Below are 20,686 nucleotides of genomic sequence, written 5' to 3'. Positions count from 1 at the left end.
AATGGGGCCTGCCGCTGCCACTGCACAGTTTCTGTTCTCATCTTGAAGCAAAGTTCTTAACCCGAGGTACTATTTCTGGGTTAGCAGAGTCTGTAACCTGAAGCGTCTGTAACCTGAAGCGTATGTAACCTGAAACATATGTAACCTGAGGTACCTCTGTATTGCCTTAATGAAGGACTAGCGACAGGGAGTGCTGTGCCTTCCCATGAGTTTTAAGAACTACCATTCCCAGTGTTCCATAGTCCATGCTGAGCTTCTTTTGTGCATCAGGGTTGCAAATTAACTGCACAAGAGGGAACAATTCCCCAGGAGAGAGGCCTTTATTGCAGCAAGAGCAGATGGAGCCTTTCCGCAACTAAATTTGAAGGCCCCAGAAAGCTGGATGTGTGAGTAAATAGCCTAACCTTAATTTATAGGTTTAGAGGAATGCCAGAGATTTATTTATGTCTGAGGGGTTTTGTGCTTGAACATTCTTCCTCAGAATTCTGGACATCTATCGCGATTATTTTATTGTTTCCACCATTTAGGCCTCGCTTTCTTAAAACAAGAACAAAAAAAACCCCCTAAAACGTGCCTCAAAGCGACTTACGACTTGATAAAATCTGAACAGTGTGTGTGTAAATCATTTGAAATCAGATACGTACGATGAAAATGCTATAGAACAGAAATTTCTGGAGCCCCTTGAAATAGCAGTAAGTGTGTGGTTTTAAAATACCCGTGTATCGCGACATTTTTTGGATCGGAAGTAAACATGCATTTTTTCAAATGGGTGTTAAAAAGGTGCCTCTTTGTACAGGGTGAGTTCTTTAAAAGAGGCCCCGTGGATACAGAGTACAGTGGTACCTCGGGTTACATACGCTTCAGGTTACATATGCTTCAGGTTACAGACTCCGCTAACCCAGAAATAGTGCTTCAGGTTAAGAACTTTGCTTCAGGATGAGAACAGAAATCGTGCTCCGGCGGCACGGCGGCAGCAGGAGGCCCCATTAGCTAAAGTGGTGCTTCAGGTTAAGAACAGTTTCAGGTTAAGAATGGACCTCTGGAATGAATTAAGTACTTAACCCGAGGTACCATTGTACACATGTTCCACAGGGCCTCTTTTAAAAGACTCACCCTGTACAAGACATGAAAAGGCCCCTTTGAGTTTACCGTCGCCGCCAGCGAAAAGGGATCCTTTAAAAATGTCCCATGGCATCTCTTAGCTCAGGCAGACTAGTCCTCAAAGTACCCACCCCCCAGTCCATATTGCAAAGCCCCACAGCTTTCTGCACATGCTCAGAACCACTCTTTTCTTCTGTATTCCTTCAATATAATCCAGGGACTATTTCAAAAAATTAAATAACATGATGAGTGTTCACCAGTGGTGGCCTAACTTGGAGGGGTTTTCACAGTGACAACAAGTTCTAACACAGGTAGCCATAAGTTGTTGTTCTGAAAACAGTTACAAACTGAATTCGTTCCGGAGGTCCGTTCTTAACCTGAAACTGTTCTTAACCTGAGGTGCCACTTTAGCTAATGGGGCCTCCCGCTGCCGCCACACGATTTCTGTTCTCATCCTCAGGTAAAGTTCTTAACTTTACTACTTCTGGGTTAGTGGAGTCTGTAACCTGAAGTGTTTGTAACCTGAAGCGTTTGTAACCCGAGGTACCACTGTATAACATTGCTCCTGGCCTTTCAGATGCTATCAGACTACAACTTCCATCATCCCTGGCCATTGGACATGTTGGCTAACAGTTGGAGTCTAACACCATCTGTCATCTGGGCCTTGTCCAGAAAGTGGCGGTAGGGGGTGAGTGTTCAGACCCCTGGGTCCTCACTTGTGGGGTGCCTCAGGGTTCCACCCTCTCCCCCATGCTTTTTAATATCTATATGAAGCCGCCGGGAGAGATCATCAGGGGGTTTGGGCTGGGTATCCATCAGTATGTGGATGATACCCAGCTCTACCTCTCTTTCAAATCGGAACCAGTGAAGGCGGTGAAGGTCCTGTGTGAGTGCCTGGAGGCGGTTAGAGGATGGATGGCGGCTAACAGATTGAGGTTGAATCCTGACAAGACAGAAGTACTGTTTTGGGGGGACAGGAGGCGGGCAGGTGTGGAGGATTCCCTGGTCCTGAATGGGGTAACTGTGCCCCTGAAGGAGCAGGTGTGCAGCCTGGGAGTCATTTTGGACTCACAGCTGTGCATGGGGGCACAGGTCAAATCTGTATCCAGGGCAGCTGTCTACCAGCTCCATCTGGTACACAGGCTGAGATCCTACCTGCCCGCGGACTGTCTTGCCATAGTGGTGCATGCTCTGGTTATTACTAGATTACTGTATTTTAATATTTTGTTGGAAGGCACCCAGAGTGGCTGGGGAAACCCAACCAGATGGGTGAGATATAAATTAAATTATTATTATTATTATTATTATTATTATTATTATTATTATTATTATCTTGATAGCAATCTATCATGGATGCTTTAGTTGGGATTCCTGCATTGCAGAGGGTTGGAGTAGATGTACTCCGGGTTCCCTTCCAACTCTATGATTCTATAAGTCTAAAAGGATGCCAGCATAGTCTAGAGACTATGAAAAAACAAACAAATAAAGAGGACCATCTCTGGAGGGCCAAAGGTTCCTCAACCCTGCATAAGAATAAGAATAATAAAAATAAGAATAAGAATAATTAGAATAATAATGATTAGAATAATTAGAATAATAATGATTAGAATAATCAGAATAATAAAAATATGCCACCCAGCTCACTGGGTTGTCCTAGCCACTCTGGGTGGCTCCCAACAAAATATTTTAAAAATATTAAAAGAACAGTTTTTAAATACAAACACAAAGGAAAGGGTGCCCAGCTACACACACAGACACAGAAAGAGAAAATGAAACTTGTAAAAAATATAAGAAATAATTAAGATTAATGGAAATAGCAATGCAATGCACACAAGTGCTGCTTACCAAATACAATGGATTGCCTGGAAGTCGTTCGTTAGGCAAGCGTTCACATAACGAGTCTAGAATTTCCGTGCATTCCTATGGATACATTTCTCATCAGGGATTTGCCCGGTCTCTCCGCACAGTCCTTCTCTCCGTGGTTTCTTCCCACAATGGCTACAGCAAAAGAGAGAAACAGGAAAAACTGAATTGCCCCACATATCTCTCCCACACTCTGATTTGTCCAATCTCACTCCCTGCTTTCATGGTTTCTGCCCAAAAATGCTTGCTGCCAACCAGCAAAGCACAAACAAGCAAGGAAGTCAGGAAGTGGAAAAACTCTGGATGTTCAGATTTTGGAATCTGTGGAGTGTGCAGCAGGGTTTGGGCACAATTCTTTATGTTTGCATAAGTATTTTTTTTGCAGAGCGAGCTGTCAGATAGCAGGATCTGTGTGTACATAACAACAGTGAGGCATGAAAACATACAAAATGAACTAATATGTTGCAATTATAGTACATAAGAGGCTGTAGCTCCAAAAAACCACTGAACTAACTGAAAATTCCCATTCTCCTGTTTATTATTGTTTATTTAATGTGTTTTTATATGTGTTTTCATGCTTTTGTCGTTATGTATTGCAATCGTATTTCCACTGGCAACATTAATTGTTTCTCAGATTGTTTCATCCTCTGAGCCCAACATGTTGTGATTACTACAGTTGCATTTTAGAGCATCTGCAAAAAAACACCAACAAAAATAATCAAGGTCTGAGAAACACAGGAGGAAGAAGGCGGAAAACAGTGCAATGCAACAGTTTCATAACTACGTTGTCATGAGGATAACCTGTAAAAAGTGAACAAACGAGGAATGGCAATTGCAAGAGAAAAGGCTTGGTGCAGAACACCAAACTAGATTGCGTCTGTTGTCAAATGCCCTTGAAAAGGTTGTCCTCCAATGTTCAAACTGTCACAGCAGAGTTGAACATTTTGGCAATGCCTTGCTCCTGGTGGATCTACAAGGAAGACAATTCATCTAACATCAGAAGCCACTTACGGTTAATCTCAGCTGGGAAGCTGTTTTACAGATTGTCAAGAAAGGAAGTGTGAGAGCAATATGATTTGCTGGTGTTTCAGAGTGCACTGAAAATGGACAGTTTTGCTAATACCTCGTCTTGGCCCATTTCCTTCTTCCTGGCCACATAATTTGAACATGGGAGGAAACATGCGCCATCCATGTTTTATCCGCCATTCCCTCATTGGGTCCTCAATTTGAGGGGAAAGCCATTGCAGCTTGTGGGCCATTGCAAACACGGGAACATTGTAGGGAAGGCAGAAGACACAGCCCCAGATCAATTAAAGCTACTTTGGCTGAGCCACAAATCCTATGTCAAGTCTTTTCATGTTTTCTACTTGACTTGTGATAAACCACATCTGATTCATTCATAACTTTCACTTGAACTCCAGCAACTACAAGGTGGGGGACCTCTTGCAGGTAGCTGGAGGCATTTTTGTGGCTCTTGCTGTAAAAGCAGGCAGTGTCGTTTCTAGTAATGGGAAAAGGGAGTTTTTATATAAAAATCAAAGTGGCCCCTATCAATCAATCAATTGACAAAACTTTATTGCCTTAGCCATCAGGCATAGCACTCAGTCATACACATCAATAACTATAAACAATACAGAGGGATAATAAAATAGCGCTATTACATGTAAGATTCCACATAACAGCCCACAACTTTGGCTCCAGGAAACTTTTCCAGCAACAGAAACCAACAGAACACGCTAATCTCTTACATCTGCTTGGTGGCGGTAGGAATTTCCTGTTTTTTAAATAATTAATTTTATTGAAAGTTTTCAACATTAGAGACAATAAAACTATTGTATTTTTCCAGGTATAACACGCCCCCATGTATAAGACGATTCCTATTTTGGGGGGTCTCAAATTTAAGAAAATGGGGGGAGATGGCCCAGAGTGGTTGAGCTTTGGGGGGGGGCAATGCCGAAAATCACTAACCAGACTGACACACGCTGACAACCGCTCGCCACAAATCACCCACAATATCACTGCTGACAAGCTCCTACTCGCGGGCGCAACCTATCTCTCGTCCATCCCCTAAGACGACCCCCATTTTTTAACATTATTTTAGAGTAAAAAAAAACTTGTCTTGTACATGGAAAAGTTCGGTAATTTAAAAAATAATAATAAAGGGCATGGCAGTAAAGAGAAAAGAAAGATAAACAAAAGGGAAAGAAAGAGAAGGGGAGGGAAATATTTTTTAAAAAAGCAATAAACACAAAACCATATGCATATAGCCCTCTGTCACAATTATATCTTAATTCTTAATCCACACATAGAGGAGTGAATCTTCTCAGCTCTCAACATTTTTTATAAGTAGGCCAATAAGAAATTCTGGATAAGAGGTGAAATCTCTTCCCTAGCAGGCTTATACAGTGTGCAGTAAGGCATAACCCTCACTACTCTGTCCTCTCCTGTTCTACCATTTCTATATAAGGCCTCCAAGACTATGATTCTATGATTTCTATTGTCGGAGGGTCCAATTAGATCCTGCCAAAGCCATGACTCATCTACCAGATGCCTTCATTTGCCAAATTGAGGTTAGGGTTTCCAATGCAAGCAGTATCCATTGCTTGGTGAACCACACACGCACACCCAGCTTGGTGAACCACACACGCACACCCAGCTTGGTGAACCACACACGCACACCCAGCTCTAATTGGTCATCTAAATTATAGCCTGATTTGGCTACATGGCTGTGCATGGACTATGCTGGTGTAGATTGTAGAAGTTCATCGAAAGCTATTGCAGAATACTGCCACTAGGCTGTTGGAGCGAGTGCCCAGTCACTCCTGCGTTGAAAGAGCTGCCAGTATGCTACTAGGACAGTTTCATGGTCTTGCTATGGGCATGTATACAAAACAATTGGGGACAGGTGACCTCTAAGGAACATCTTACCTTGTATACCACTGCCTAGTCACTTCAATCATAGACTCTCTTAGTAATGGCCTATTCTTCCAAGGTTCAGCTTGCATCCTCTAAGACCAGGGCCTTTAGTTAGCCTGGTGGCAGCTGCCCTTCGGAATGTGCTTCCAATGAACATCAGGCAGGCTTCTACCTGACACTGGCTTCAAGCTCATCTTTTCACCCAAGTTTTCTTTGAGATCTACTGATTTGTGATGTATTTTGTACTTGTGTTATGATTCTCTTGTTGGCCGTATGCTGGGCACCCATTTAATATTAAGAAATCGTGCAGAAAAATGCATTCTGGGAGTTTCAGTCCTTAAGGGTTAACTTTCTTATCCATAGAAGTACAAGTAAAGGGGGCAATATCATCCCGATCTATTCCACGGGATGTTAGGCTTTCCTCTGGGCCGTTGCCAATGCGGGCATTAAAGTCCCTACATCAGCCTTTCTCAACCTGTGGGTCCCCAGATGTTGAACTACAACTCCCATCACCCCTAGCTAGCAAGGCCAGAGCTCAGGGATGATGGGAGTTGTAGTCCAACAACATCTGGGGACCCACAGGTTGAGAACCTCTGCCCTACATAGTAGGATTCGAGCATCTGAATATTTCACCTTTATCTGCTCTATAACAGTGTTCCCCAACCTTGGGCCTCCAGCTGTTTTTGGACTACAACTCCCATCATCCTTGACCACTGGTCTTGCTAGCGAGGGATGATGGGAGTTGTAGTCCAAAAACAGCTGGAGGCCCAAGGTTGGGGAACACTGCTCTATAACACTTGTTAGATTTGTCCAGATCTTAACCACCACAGCTAGGGTATGTGCTGGTGGAAAGTAGATGTTGATACAGAAAAATAGGTCTCCTGCCCCTGCACTGAACTGTAGTGGCAAGAAATATTCATAGAGGAGATCCGACTCCACAACCCTGATTTCCCCAGCCAAATCCAGTGAGGTAAAGGTGCTCAATCCCCCACTTCCTCGTCCTTTTTGATGTCTTTTGACTGCAGGGAGGCTATGCTGAGAGTATCCCTGCAAGTGTGGAAGGTCAGCATCTTGCAGCCAGGTTTCCTGTAGGCAGATGATGTCAAAATTCTGCAGAAATGTAGTAAGATCTTTTATCTCCTTTCTTGCTCCAAGTTCTAGGTGAGGATGTTGAGATCTTTCTTGGGTTTACTGAGTCAACAGTGAGAGCTCTCAGGTGGTCTTACTGTGGCACCAGCTCCTGTATCACCGGCATTTAATCTTGGGGATGCGAGGTTTTTTGATGCTGGGCTCTTATAGAAATGACTAAATGTCAATTCCCCTTCTCTAGGTGGAGGCTTCTTCCATCTAGGGTGAGAGATCCTGTTGTAGCGTTTTGGGTGCGATGCTGGAATAAGGGTATCATCTCTGGGGAGAGGTTTTTCTTGTTGCCCATGTCTCTCCCTTAATACAGGGATGTTATTGGGGTAGGTTATGTATGGGGGCGCTGTATTCCTACTAGTGCTATTGTTATGTGTGAGACCACTTGGCTGGTACCTTTTTTGATGAGAACTTGGTACAGGGTGTCTATCAATTGGTGCTTGTTTGGCGGGATTGTTGTGGTCTATATGTAAATTGAGATTTTTTTTCCCCCTAGGAAGTGGTTACCCCACTTAAATGACACTTTGGGGATAGGATTGTTTAAAGTTGGGTCACTGTTTCTTTGGTTGCAGTTTGGCCTTAGATCCAGGCTGGTGTGGATTCTTGCTAGATCAGCTTCATCTATTTTATCTGTTTCCCCCTCTGGAGCATTTTGCCAGTCATCGATGACCAGCAAGTCAGGGTTGGATAAAGTGATATGGGAATTTTCCAACCAGTTCTTCTGGTAGTCTTCTGTAGCTATTTGATTTGGAGGGGGCAAATCCTTTCTTGCCCAGACTTGTAAAAGGGCATCTGCCTGTCTCTCTGAATCCCATTCTTTGTTAAAGGGCATATTGGTTAGGATCTCAGGTTTGTTTGAATTACTGTTTAAATTAGTGGTGCAGACTTGATTAGATTTGTTATTGGTGCAGTCTTGGTTAGGTTTATTGGGTTGTGCCAGCAGAGGTGGGGAAACTGTTGTTAGGATCCCCAACTCAATTAGCCTTAACAAAACAAGCATGTTAGCCTTGATGCCAGGTAGTTCCTCTCTTAAGCAGTCCAAGTTCTGAAAAAAAATTTCGTTAGTTTGGGTATTAAGGAGATAATGGTCTCGGAGGTAGCCATGCAAATCTGCAAATCTTTCTCCCTCTGCCCTATCAGTTCCTTTGGCTGTGGACTGAGCCTGTTGATTAGGGGTAGAGCTTGTGTTGAACTGCATGTTGGTATGAGCCACATGTGTAATATAAGAATTTTCACATACTAGTGCTGGGTCAGGAGACCAGTTACCTAACTGTTCATGATCGGAGGAATTTTGCCAACCTTCTGTTGGTTGGTTATGGTCATTAATGCTGCTTAAGGGTGCAAGATTCAGTGACTCTTGGGCAGGGCCAGTGGGGTATCTTCAGTAGCTATATGGCTAGTTACCACTGGATGGCAGTAGTCTAGGGTGGTCTTTTGTAGGAGAGGTAGGGCTGTTTCTTTATTGCTCTGCTTCCTCTCTTGGGCTCTAGTTAGCACCATAGTGGATTTATTGCACATTTGCTCTTGGTATCTCTGAAGGCTCAGTGGCTCTCAGTGAAGCAGCTCACAGTAATTAGAGTAGATTGCAGTCGTTCTGTAATTCCTCACCAACAGCGCCGGGCCCTGGAGTTGGTGGTATCATCTGGTGTTCCTTCTCTGTGAAGCCTGTTTGCTGTATGCTGTTCACCACCATATTTTCTTCTTCTTAATGCTGGTGGGCTTAGAAATTTTGGCAAATAAATAAATTCAATATTAGATGTCCCTAACCCTAGTGGCACCTTGGAGATGAGCACATGGTTCTTGTGGCATAAACTCTGGGAGGCCAGAGCCCATTTCATCCAATGCACCTGACACAGTGGCCTCTATTTCGTGCAAGGTTGTGACTGAATGGTTATAGCATTTGGCTCTTTTTGCCAGATCAGACTAATGCAGAAACACTTCTGGAATCTACATAATTCCCTAGGAAGAGGGACTAACTGCCAAACTAATTTTAATCCGTAGGATAAGTTTGTCCATTGGGTATTTTCTGACTTGGACTTTGGTTCTGATTTGGAGTTTTAACCTTGCTTTTAGCCACATATTTATCTTCCTGGTTTATAGTTCCTTTGTTGTGGCCGTGGCCAAGATAATAAAGTTTGGTGACTGATTTAGCCTCTTATCTAACAATTCTCCAGGTAGCCACAGGTGAGTGGGTGGATTTCTATGCAGAGATGAGCAAACAAGCTGGCAGATGATGCTCCAACCCTCTTCCACTAGCTTGCTTGGTTTCAGCACTAGCTACAAAGGAAGGGACTGGCAGAGGGGGAATGGACCACTCTATCCTCCTTAGGAACATAGGGAGATGCCTTTTACAGAATCAAGTCATTGGCCCATCTTGTTCCCATGTTGTCTTCATTGACCTACAGCATCTCTCCAGGATTTCAGACTTTCTCAACCTGACTTGGAGATGCCAGGAATTGAACCAAGGACCTAATGCATGCAAAGCAGATGCTGTACCACTGAGCTGTGGCCCTTCCCCAAGTCCACTTGTCTCCTTGGTAGAGGAAGGCCATTTTCCCTTCTTCCACCAGTCCATTTGGAAGAAAGCAATTTTATTTAATTTTTACTAGCCATGTAAGAGACTAATAGCTTGCATTTCCATGCTGACTGCAGAGTCTTCTCCCTATTTAGCCTTTTAGCAGGCTCGTAATTTTTGTGATATTGACTGACTGAATTGATTGACTGGTTTACTGGTTGGTTGGTTGGTTGGTTGGTTGGTTGGTTGGTTGGTTGATTTTAAAGACAATTTGTGAGTTTGTTTTTTATTTGTGAGTTGTTGTTGTTGTTGTTGTTGTTGTTGTTTAAAAAAACTCCTTCCTTAGGAGCAATAATCAAATTATTTGGTTTGCAACAACCACCACAACAATCAACACACACATCTCATTAAAATGGCAAACAGGGCTCTGAGCAGACTTTCTCTTTTAGGAACAATTATTCTAAGCTTTATTTCTTTTTCTTTTTTTAATTATAGTTATATTATTGCTTTCTTCCATGATGCTAAATGCAGATCACATGAGACCTTCAGCTGGTCTCTCATCCAGACCCTGCTTAGCTTCTGCATAACTCTTGCATCATATGGCTTTCAGCCATACCTTAAGACTTGCATATAGACTACAACGAGAACCTAGGCCAAACTACAAGACAAATCCTGACATACATCTGTTTGGAAAATTATGCATGGATGGGCTGTGACTCCAACAGACAGGGTTTAATTTGATTCCTCTAGTCAGCTCTAGCTTGTATCTCTGCCAGCCAGGACCTGCCAAGGAGGTCAAAAAGCTGTGCTCATCACTGTACTGTACTAAGATACGTATTGGTCATCTTACAATCTATGCATAATTTTAAAATCGATAAGGTTGTTTGGAATCAGGTCTATATTTGTACTTTTCTGGGCTGCAAATGCAATACATTGGAGTCTATTAGCAAACAGTGATGATGTGCTGACTTTAAGGGCCAACCTAGATAAGACGAATGAGAATTCTTTTTGAAACGCACATTCCATACCTACAATTCAAGAAGGTGTGTCCTACATTGCCCAAGTGTGTCCAAGTTCTTGTAAGTTATATACAGTGGTACCTCGGGTTAAGTACTTAATTCGTTCTGGAGGTCCGTTCTTAACCTGAAACTGTTCTTAACCTGAAGCACCACTTTAGCTAATGGGGCCTCCTGCTGCTACTGTGCTGCTGATTTCTGTTCTCATCCTGAAGCAAAGTTATTAACTCAAGGTATTATTTCTGGGTTAGCGGAGTCTGTAACCTGAAGCGTATGTAACCTGAAGCATATGTAACCCGAGGTACCACTGTATTCAATAATCTATCAGAATATAATAAAATTAACTCTCAAAACATCAGCAAATAATAATTAAACAGAAATTCACTCTTAACAATTACAATAAATAATTACTAAACTATGATAAGTTAAAAATAACTGGAAGTCACAATGCATAAAATACCACACTACATACAAAACTATGCAATGCACAAAGAGGTACTATTTTTTTTATTTAAAAAAATCTCTTCTAAATCTTCCAGCATTCAGCTTCACTGGAGGTCCACATGCTCTATTGTTACATATTTTTGTTAGAATACCAGCAACTTCACATACCAGCTCTTTAAGCAGCAACAAATATCTATAATAATATTGCAAAAAAATCAGTTCCATTTGTAATCCAAACACATAAACCAGTTTAAAAGGTCTTTCACCTTCACTTACTGGTAAATATTTCTGCAGGGCTGAACCAAATATCACCTGGGGGGAAGTTCCATAAGCGGGATGCCAACACAGAGAATGCCCTGTCGTCATCACCATTATTATTATTATTATTAATCATTTCTACCCTGCCCATCTGGCTGGGTTTTGGTACTTGGGTCCCAGATTGTTTAGGGCTTTACATGCCCTCGGCTTGGACTCAGTGAGTTGCCAATAACCAGAGTTGGGTATCCTTCCTGGTTTTCCTTTCAAGGTAGATGGCAGGGGTCTCATATTGGTGGAAACTCTGACAGCTCTCTTTAAAATAAAATAAAAATGAAGCATCATCTGCACTTCCCTTGATAACAGGCCCTTTTTTAAAAAAATAAACAACACCTGAATCATAGAAACTGAGAGTTGGAAGGGACCCAAAGCCATTGAGTCCAACCCCCTGAAACTGTAAAAGGCTAAAGGAAGGGTGTGGCCTTCCAGATGTTGTTGGACTCCCAATTCCCATCATCCCAGCAAATGTCAGGGATGATGGGAGTTGTAGTCCAGCAACATCTGGCGAGCCTTAGTTTCCTCGTTCCTGTGCTAAGCCTTGCCACTGCATACTGTACCTGAAAGTGTCCACTCATTTTCACAGCTGCCCCTTGTGTGTTCTGGGATACAGGCCCAGAGCTGGAAGGCTGTGCTCACTGACCACAAAGCTCTTGGTTGTCTCGGCTCCAAACCACCCCCCAAAGGCTTTTCTCGCCACAAAGTTCTCTGCTGTACCAGCTCCAAACCACCAACTCATGTCCGTCTGTAGGCAGTGATGTTTTTAAGGGGCGGATATTGGAGCCTGGAGCATCTTCTATTGTGCCAATGGCATTTGGGCAGGAAAACAGGTGCTACCCCGTCTCAGTCAAACCCAGAACCACAGTTCAGTGGTACAGCACCTGCCTAGCATGCCCAAGTTCCCAGATCCAGTTCCCTCTCTCCAGGCAGGCCTGGGAAACCCCTGTCTGAAACACTGGGCAGAGTAGACCATACTGAACTGAACTGGTATGGTTCAACTCAATGCAAGGCGTTTTCCTTATGTTCAGAGAGCAAATCTCCAGAATATTCCAGGATGGTGTGTGTTTGACACCCCCTGAGTGCTTTTGAATGGGACACCTATTTAAGGCAATAGGATCCACAGCTTCCTGCACAAAGGAAGCAAGCAGGATCAGGCAGCTTTCTATAATTTCCGGCAGGATCCACCTTTTTTTTTTTTAACCCACCCCCATCCGCTGCCATTACAACGCTGCAGAGCTCATACCCTCCATTTTTTTTTTGGTATTATTTTTTTTTAATTCTTCATCCTCTCAGTGCTTAGCTCCCCTGTGTGTGCGTGTGCTTTGAATTAATCCTTTGGAGTGTTTGTGTATGTTTTCCCTCCCCCCGCTCCTTAGCCACACCGCTCTCCCCCCACCCCCCACACACATACAAGCTCCATCCCTGATTTCTGGGTGTGTTAACTCCAATGTAGCTCTTTCAGCTCCGTGTGTGTGGGGTGTGTGTGTGTGTGTGTGTGTTCTCTCTTTCACCCCCCCCCCACCTTCTCCGCCCCCAGGCATGAGAAGCTGCAAGATGGTCCGGGTGGTTAGTGTTCTGGGTCTGGTGATGCTCAGCGTAGCTCTGCTGATTTTGTCCTTCATCAGCTACGTGTCTCTGAAAAAAGACAATATCTTCACCACTCCCAAATACGCCAACACGGGAGTGCCACGAATGTACATGTTCCACACTGGATTTAGGTGAGTGCTTGAAATACATACATGTATATATTTAAATGTACATATATCATCTTCCAGGGGAGGAAAGAGCCAGTGAGCTGGGCGGAGGGTATGCATGCTGGAGAGGAAGGGTTAGAGGAGGGAAGGGTGTGTGTTGCGGGGGGGGGGTAGATATTACTATTATTATGATCATTATTGGATCAACGCTCCGGGACACCCCCATTCCCCACCTCTTCGCTTTTTGTGCCAGCAGTAAACTAAGCCCCCACCCCTGCCTTTTAAAAATCGATCAGATCGTGCAGAGTTGGGGGGGGTTGCCTCAGTGGCCAGAGGAAGGTGGGAGGTGAGGAACCCCCGGCTCCTATAGATATAGATAAAATATGATGCGGGTCTCTGACGAGAATCATGGTGGCTCCCTGCCCGGTTCATGTATATTCCATCATGGGGCGAGCTGATGGCGCAGGCGCCCTCTTTCCCCGGCTGGGGATGGGGGAAGACATCGGCGCGGCTTCCCCACCGTTTTGAGGGCGGGTTGACAGATGCACAAACGCTCTTTAAACGCGCAGGGGGCTAGGAAGGGTCTCCGATCGCTCCCTTCCACCATTCCTTGTCTTCCCCCATCCCCACCCCCCGTGTTCTGCACTGCCCCGGCGGTCTGGTGATAGAAGTGGGGGGGGGGGAGTCCTTTGTGTGATTGTGGCTTTCTTAATTTTATTTTAAAATGCATTAAAAAAAATTCTGCTTGGAAGCGCTGCGCTCCCCACCATCCCAAAGAAGCGCAATTTGACTCTCCATTTTAGCGCCGGCAGATTAGAGGCACCCTCTTCTCTGCGCGCAGAGATCGGGCCCGGAGAATTAGGGGAGGGGAATTGCAGGAGGAAGGTGGATTTTCCAGGCAGGCGTGAGGCGGAAGTCGTGGAGACGATTCGCGTGCTCTGCTGGGTCTTCCTCCTCCTCCTCCTCTGCTGGTCCAGAGGCCGGGAAATGCCCCAGGCTGTGCAGACGTGGCGTTGCATTGGCTCTTTGCAAAAAATAAGCCCTTTCCCAGCTCCCACACAAATGCTTCTGGGGGGGGGGGGGGGGCGTTGCTTGAAGTGGCCGCCTACCTCTCAGAGAAAGAAGAATTTTTAAAGTGAATGGAAACTTGAGGCTCCGACGTTATCTTTCGGAGGTCGCTGTCCATGGTGCTGAATTTGCATCCGCTCCCGTTCTGCGCCCCTCCGCCTTCACTCCCTTCCAAGCTTACTCTCCGCTAATGAATCGCCCAGATGCTAACGGCTCTGGCTATTCAGAATTGGGGGGGGGGGATCAAAATCAGAGTTTGGAAGGGACCTCAAATACCATCTAGTCCGACCTCGTGCTGATGCAGGAAATCCTGCAGAGTCCCTGTTCGGTGCCCGTCCACCCTCTGCTTCTAATTAAGGAGAACTCTCAGATCACAACATTTGAAAGGGCGGACCATTCTGTTTGTTTTCTACTTTTGTGCGTAGGTGCTGCCTACCAGAGGAAGCAGAGCTGGGCTAAATGGCCCAGTACAAGGCAGCTGGATACCTTAATCTATATTCTGTGCGTGGGTCCCACTTGAAATGCTTTTGCATGTTGTCTTCTCCATGCTGCCACTTTAATAAATATAGTGTTATGTAACCATAATGCTGTGGCTGATTCTGGTGGCATCGTCTGCTGTCTAGACTAATGTGTGGACTGGCTCTTAATCATTAGAAAATTTGAAGTATTGGGGGAAATTAGAGGCTAACAGCATAATCAGATACATGTCTTCTCAGAGTTAAGTCTTCCTGAGTTCAGTGGGACTTACTGTTGTTTAGAGTTGCAGCCTAAAAGATGCTTTACATCAGGGATCGAGAATCTGCTGTTGGATTCCAACTCCCATTAGCCCCAGCTAGCATGAGTGATGGGAGCTGATGTCCAACCAAATCTGGAGGGCACTATAGGCTTCTCACCCCTGCTTTACATGTTACCTTTGTTCTAGTCACATGTAGATAGAAAGTATGATGTACAGCCCATCAGGTGAGAAGAATGTACACACTGGAACATTTGCAAAGCTAAGCAGGATCCGATATGGTTTCAAATTGGGTGGGGGACTTCATGTTGAGATTCCTGCATTGCAGGGGGTTGGCCTAGATGACCCTTAGGGTCCCTTTCAATTCTATGACTGTATGCATGCAGCAAAATGCTTAGGAAGGACTCTAGCTCATTGGTAGAGTAGCTGCTTTGTTAAATCCCTGGCTTCTCCAAGTAAAGAATGGAAGATACTTCCATCTGGAAAGTACAACCCTGGAAAGCAACAATCAATCAGCGTAGATAATACTGAGTTAGATAGACCAGTGGTCTGGCTTAGTATGAGGAGCTCCCTAAAGTACGTTCAGGTGAGTACACACAAACAATGATCTACACACAGGTTCCAAGCATTTTCATCAATGGATTCCCCCCCCCTCTTTTTTTAATTCCATAAAATTTATACACTGCCTGAGTGTGGAAAAAGCCACCTCACAGCGGTTTGCAAAAGATAAACAGAAAAATTGGGGAGGGGGGTTACAACCGTACTTACAAAAAGTTAAAAACTTAGCAAAAGTACAGAGAGGAAGAAGGGCCAGTCTGCAGGGGAGTTTCTCTTACAAGTTCTAAAGATCTCAGAAATCTGCTCTGCAGTTCCCGGGAGTAGGGCTTTTTGCATGTGGCTTCCTCTCTTCTGTGGAATAGCATTTGCTGCCATGATATGACAGACAACCACTTTCTGGAAACAGCCGAAGACCTTTTTGTTCTGACAGGCTTTTCCAGCTGAATAAATGGGCCTTTACTTTGTTTGGTTTTAGTTTCTTTTTAGATGTATTTGCTGTTTTTCACTTTTTAATTATCTTTCATGTGCATCAGCTTGAGATTGTTGTTTTGAAGGCAAATAATAATAATAATAATAATAATAATAATAATAGGTGGGGCAGAAGAAGCAGTAGAGAAATAGGAGAGCATGAAGCACATGAATTCCTGGGGACAAGGAGAAGGCCAAAAAGAGTCTAAAGGAAGATGATTAAAAGTGGTAGCAAGCATAGTTTCAGGTCTCTAGCTTTCCTGTAGCATCCCATAGCATATTTTCCTCCCCACAACATATTAAGTGCAAGATTACATATGTAGCAGGATCTAATAGATCCATCACTTTGGGCAACAGCAGCAATGCTTTCGAACCCTCTTCCTGTGGGGGAAGCATCTCCCAGCACACGTATGAATAGCATGTCAGGGAGAATGAACAACTTGCCCTTTCTCCAGGTTCTCATCTGGACTGGGATTTGGTGAGATACGTACAACCGAGCATGTTTAGATTCCAAGTGTAATGTGTCACAGAACATATCTTGTCTATTTGATGGTGGGGTGTCCTTGAAGACTGGTTTGCACTTCATTCTAGACTGTAATAGAATAGTTAATTTACTCCTTCATGCTTTGAGTGAATTCACTGACGGTGTGGATATGTGATCCCTTTCAGGTCCCAGTTTGCACTGAAGTTCCTTGACCCTTCCTTTGTACCCAATACAAACGCCTTGAACCATGAGTTGCAGGATAAGGCTCCCAAATGGACATTCAACAGAACGGCATTTTTGCAGCAAAGGTGAGTGAGAACGAGACAAACCTAAGCCATCAAGCCAAAAGCATGTTGTCATGTTTCTTTAAAAAAACAAAGCAATCGCAGTTGTTATTTAACTAATTATTTGGCAACAGGTAGTGTGTGCTCTTGGGAGTTTTAAAGATCAACCAGCCATAACAGTGATCTATGAATGAACGAGCAGTGCTTTGAGATGGGGTTCTGTGTTCAAAATCAGAACTTCTGCTTTTCTCAAATGTTTGAAAACAGTGCTTATACCAATAAACGCTAAGCCCTTCCTATTTTGAGAAGGCATGTTTTTACCGCAGACCTGTCGCTGAAGATGTGACTTCTTTCTGATCAGTATGTGAAAGTTGTATTCGATTTCTTTCTCACCTCCATGGCCTCCTAGCAACCCTGGCTCCAGTGGCAGGTAGCGTGGTAGTGCAGAAGTGCTTACCTGACCTCCAGTCCTAGCAAATGAGTTTATACCGCTTGCTGGGAGGGAGAGTGCCATGGCTGCAGAAAGGGCAGCATGGTACATATAAGCCAGCAGGTGCATCAGATTGTCGCAGCCTCATCCCAGCCCTCCCAGTAAGCAGTGACAACTCACCTGCCGGGAGGTCAGGTAAGCACCACCACCCCACCATGCCATCTTCTTGTCTCTCTGACCCCCGTTACACTCTCAATGTGAGAGTAGCTCTGCCACAACAAAACTCTGCTTGCTGAGAATTCTGAAGTCAACAGAGAAAGTTGAAGGAGGATAGAAATCAATTGCGCACTGCAGGATCTGACTGCTTGCTCCATCCAGCGATGTGGGGTGGATTCCAGATGCGAATAGAATATTAAGCAAGCTCGGCGGTTTCAAAGATGTAATTAATATTTGTCCAGTGATTATCCCCAGCGAGTATGTGAGTCAGCGTATATCGTGCGCAATTCTTTGGGTTTCTAACATTTATTAGTGCGTCAACAGTTTTCAATAACTTCGGGGAGGTCCCTTAGTTTTAAATGATGTAACAGAAGCACATGATTCTCTTTGCAATTTTTACGAGTATTCAAATAATACATAATTTAAGCTGTGCCTTATTTCTTCCCTTCAAAGAATTGTGGGGAATTGGGACAAAAATTAACAGGGGGTACTTTTTTGAGGGTGGGGGCTTTGTTTACTAAATTGGGGGGGAGGGAAATAACTTGCTAAATTAAATCACTTGCTCGCACATCAGAAAACTGTCAGGTACAAATTACCCTGTGCAAGTTAGCTTAATATCCACAGGAAACATTTCCAGAAACATTTCCCCTTATTGAATTTTTGCAAAACCACACATCGCTATATCCATTCATAGTTTGCCTCTCCTTATTTCTCTCTGTCCACTAATTTCCCCAAGGAGCTTTGGGGGGGGGGGTTAAAAGGAGACAGGGCAGAGGAGATAACCATTGATGAAAAAAGGTATCCAGGAGCTTCTCCTTTCCAGTGTATATGAAATGGGTCTCCACCCCAACTTTCTCTTATCTTTTGGGCCAGGAGCCTTCAGAATTCTTAGGAGGCAGAGCCCTCACATTATTGGGAATGACCTTGCTCAGTTGTAGAGCATCTGCTTTGCATGCAGACGGTCTCAAGGTTCAATCTCTGGCATATCCAGGCTAGGAAATACCTCTGTCTGAATCCTGGAGAGCTACTGCCAGTCACTGTAGAGAATACTGAGCTAGATATGCCAATGGTCTGACTCTGTATAAGGCAGCTTCCTGTGATCCTATCTAAACCATCTTTCCTCTATGCCAAGAGCACACAACTCCTGCACCCGGTTATTGCATGAAAAAACAAAATAATGAAAATGCTCTTTATTCGTGCTGTCTTTTATTAGTTTTGCTCCAAGTTTGTTCCGAGTTTTACTAAAGCAGACACTGTTATCTAATAGTGACCTGTTCTGTCTGAAATATAAACTGGGATGATACAGCTGTGCTGCAGTGTTAAAAAAACAAAAAAAAACTACAAATATATTGGACCAACTGAATAGGCCAGTGCAGGCAGAATGTAGGCTTAATCTGCAGTTAAATAATTGGGGGGGGGCAGCTATGAGATCAGTTTATGATGTTATGTTTGCAGTTATATTTTATTTTATTCATTCTCGTAAATAAACTTGGAAATATGATTGAAGGGCAGTGTGTGTGTGTGTGTGTGTGTACACAAAGCTGCATGCTTCCTCCTCCCAACTCCTATGTAGGAACATAAGAAAAGTTCTGCAGGATCAGGCCAAATGCCCATCTTGTCAAGCATACTATTCTCACAGTATCCATCCAGATGGCTATAGATGGGCTGGTGGATACAGAAGAGTGGTAGGAGGCACTAGCTGGGAAACTCCCCCAAGGAACCCCCCAGGGAAGAGGACTCAGAGCCAGGGGATCAGTGTTGGGGCGATGATGAGTGGTCAGAGGAAGAAGAGGGAGTAGGCTGGCAGGGGGAGGTGTCAGAAGCTGAAGAGGCAACAGGGTTTAGTGAGCAGGAAGAAGCTGGGGCAGAGAGCAGTTCGGAATCAGAGGCAGAAGTGGAGGCTGGGGAGGAGTGGGGACATGCTGCTGAAGACGCCAGGGACTCTCCCCTTCCTGTTGTGACCAGTTCCTCTCCCCACTGGTCTCCCAGAACATACAGAGGAATGAAGAGGGCAGAGCAAAGAGAGACAAGGCGAAGGCACCTCAGGTTGCTGGAGAAGGAACCAAGAGAGGATCCTTAGAGAACAGTGGGACATTCAGTCCTCACAACTGCCTCGTTGGGGCAAGACCTACTGGGAAGAGTTGCTGTGACCACTAGGCATGCACTATTTTTGGTTTCCTTGAATAAAGAGTTAACTTCACTGACGCCAGGTGTTTTGTTGCTGAGCTGCTCCTGACAAAAGCCTGCAAGCAAGACGGTGTTTCATTAGTGCATCTTGCGGGAGAAAACCCCATATCTTAACTAGCTTACGTTATGTGAAAAAGTCTCTTTCCTGGAGTAGCCGGTGGATGGGTGGATTCCCTGGACCACCCTCTGTCAGGGTAGAAAGTGTGGAGATCTGTTGGCAAAGAAGACCTGCCCTCAAAGCCATCTTTATTGCAACTGTGGAAAGTTTCGTTGTGAGGGGTGAAAAGGGGTGTGTCGCGTGGGTGTATCAGGTTGGATCAGAAGAGACTTCGGATCCACAGGATCCCAAGCCCTCCTGTTCCCTTGACATGCCCCCAACAAAGGAGACAAACTGTGCCAGTCCTGGAGCAGGCACAGTTATTTTCCCTCCCCTGGAAACCAGTGGATTGAAGGGCAGAGGGGAAAACCTTCCAGTATGGCCGGCACAAGCCCAGTAGGGTTTAGTAAGTGGTGATTCCTCTACCAAGGACTTTTCCTCCTACCCACTTCTCTGTAAAAAAGGTAAAGGGACCCCTGACCATTGCGCCTAGTCGAGGCTGACTCTGGATTGCGGCACTCATCTCGCTTTATTGGCTGAAGGAGCTAGCATACAGCTTCCGGGTCATGTGGCCAGCATGACTAAGCCGCTTCTGGCAAACCATAGCAGCGCACGGAAATGCCGTTACCTTCCCGCTGGAGTGGTATCTATTTATCTACTTGCACTTTGAGGTGCTTTCAAACTGCTAGGTTGGCAGGAGCAGGGACCGAGCAACGGGAACTCACCCCATCGCGGGGATTCGAACTGCCGACCTTCTGATCAGCAAGTCCTAGGCTCTGTGGTTTAACCCACAGCGCCACCCATGTCCCCTCCACTTCTCTGTAGCATTGCTCTATTAAGAATTACATTGGCACAGACCTTAACCCCAGTTAATGCCAGACCAGATTTCCAGTTTAACCAGTGTGGCGATCACACAGGGTCCCCGGATGTTTAACGGTCTGTTGATCCCTGTGCCACCACTGTGCTCACTTCTCTGCTGCCACCAACCCGTTTAACAGACAGCTGTTAAAATTGAACCAAATAAACAAGCTTATTTTACAAACATTAACAAGTTTATGGTTTCTCTGATAATATTCCTGTCAGTTTCTTAACTTTAGTTTCTTTACCGGCCTATACCTTCCTAATACCTTCTGACTGATTATCTCAACTGTTTGGCTGAC

The 20,686-nt window shown here is 44.6% G+C and overlaps 1 protein-coding gene across 1 annotated transcript in view; it reads left to right on the top strand.

Moving 5' to 3' along the window:
* Positions 1–269: 269 nt before the first annotated feature.
* The window catches only part of ST8SIA3 (ST8 alpha-N-acetyl-neuraminide alpha-2,8-sialyltransferase 3), a 42,655-nt gene continuing 22,238 nt past the window's right edge, over positions 270–20,686 (top strand). The window contains exons 1-3 of the mRNA XM_081881611.1: positions 270–386; positions 12,845–13,025; positions 16,498–16,620. Coding sequence (XP_081737737.1) covers positions 383–386; positions 12,845–13,025; positions 16,498–16,620 — 308 coding nt within the window. The 5' untranslated portion in view covers positions 270–382. The remainder of the gene's footprint in view (positions 387–12,844; positions 13,026–16,497; positions 16,621–20,686) is intronic.

Source organism: Podarcis erhardii, assembly GCF_964252035.2.
Source record: "Podarcis erhardii genome assembly, chromosome: 11".
In the NCBI taxonomy this organism is placed as follows: Eukaryota; Metazoa; Chordata; class Lepidosauria; order Squamata; family Lacertidae; genus Podarcis; species Podarcis erhardii.
The sequence above is the reverse complement of the archived record's forward strand: the minus strand, read 5'-3'. Positions and strand labels throughout refer to the sequence as shown.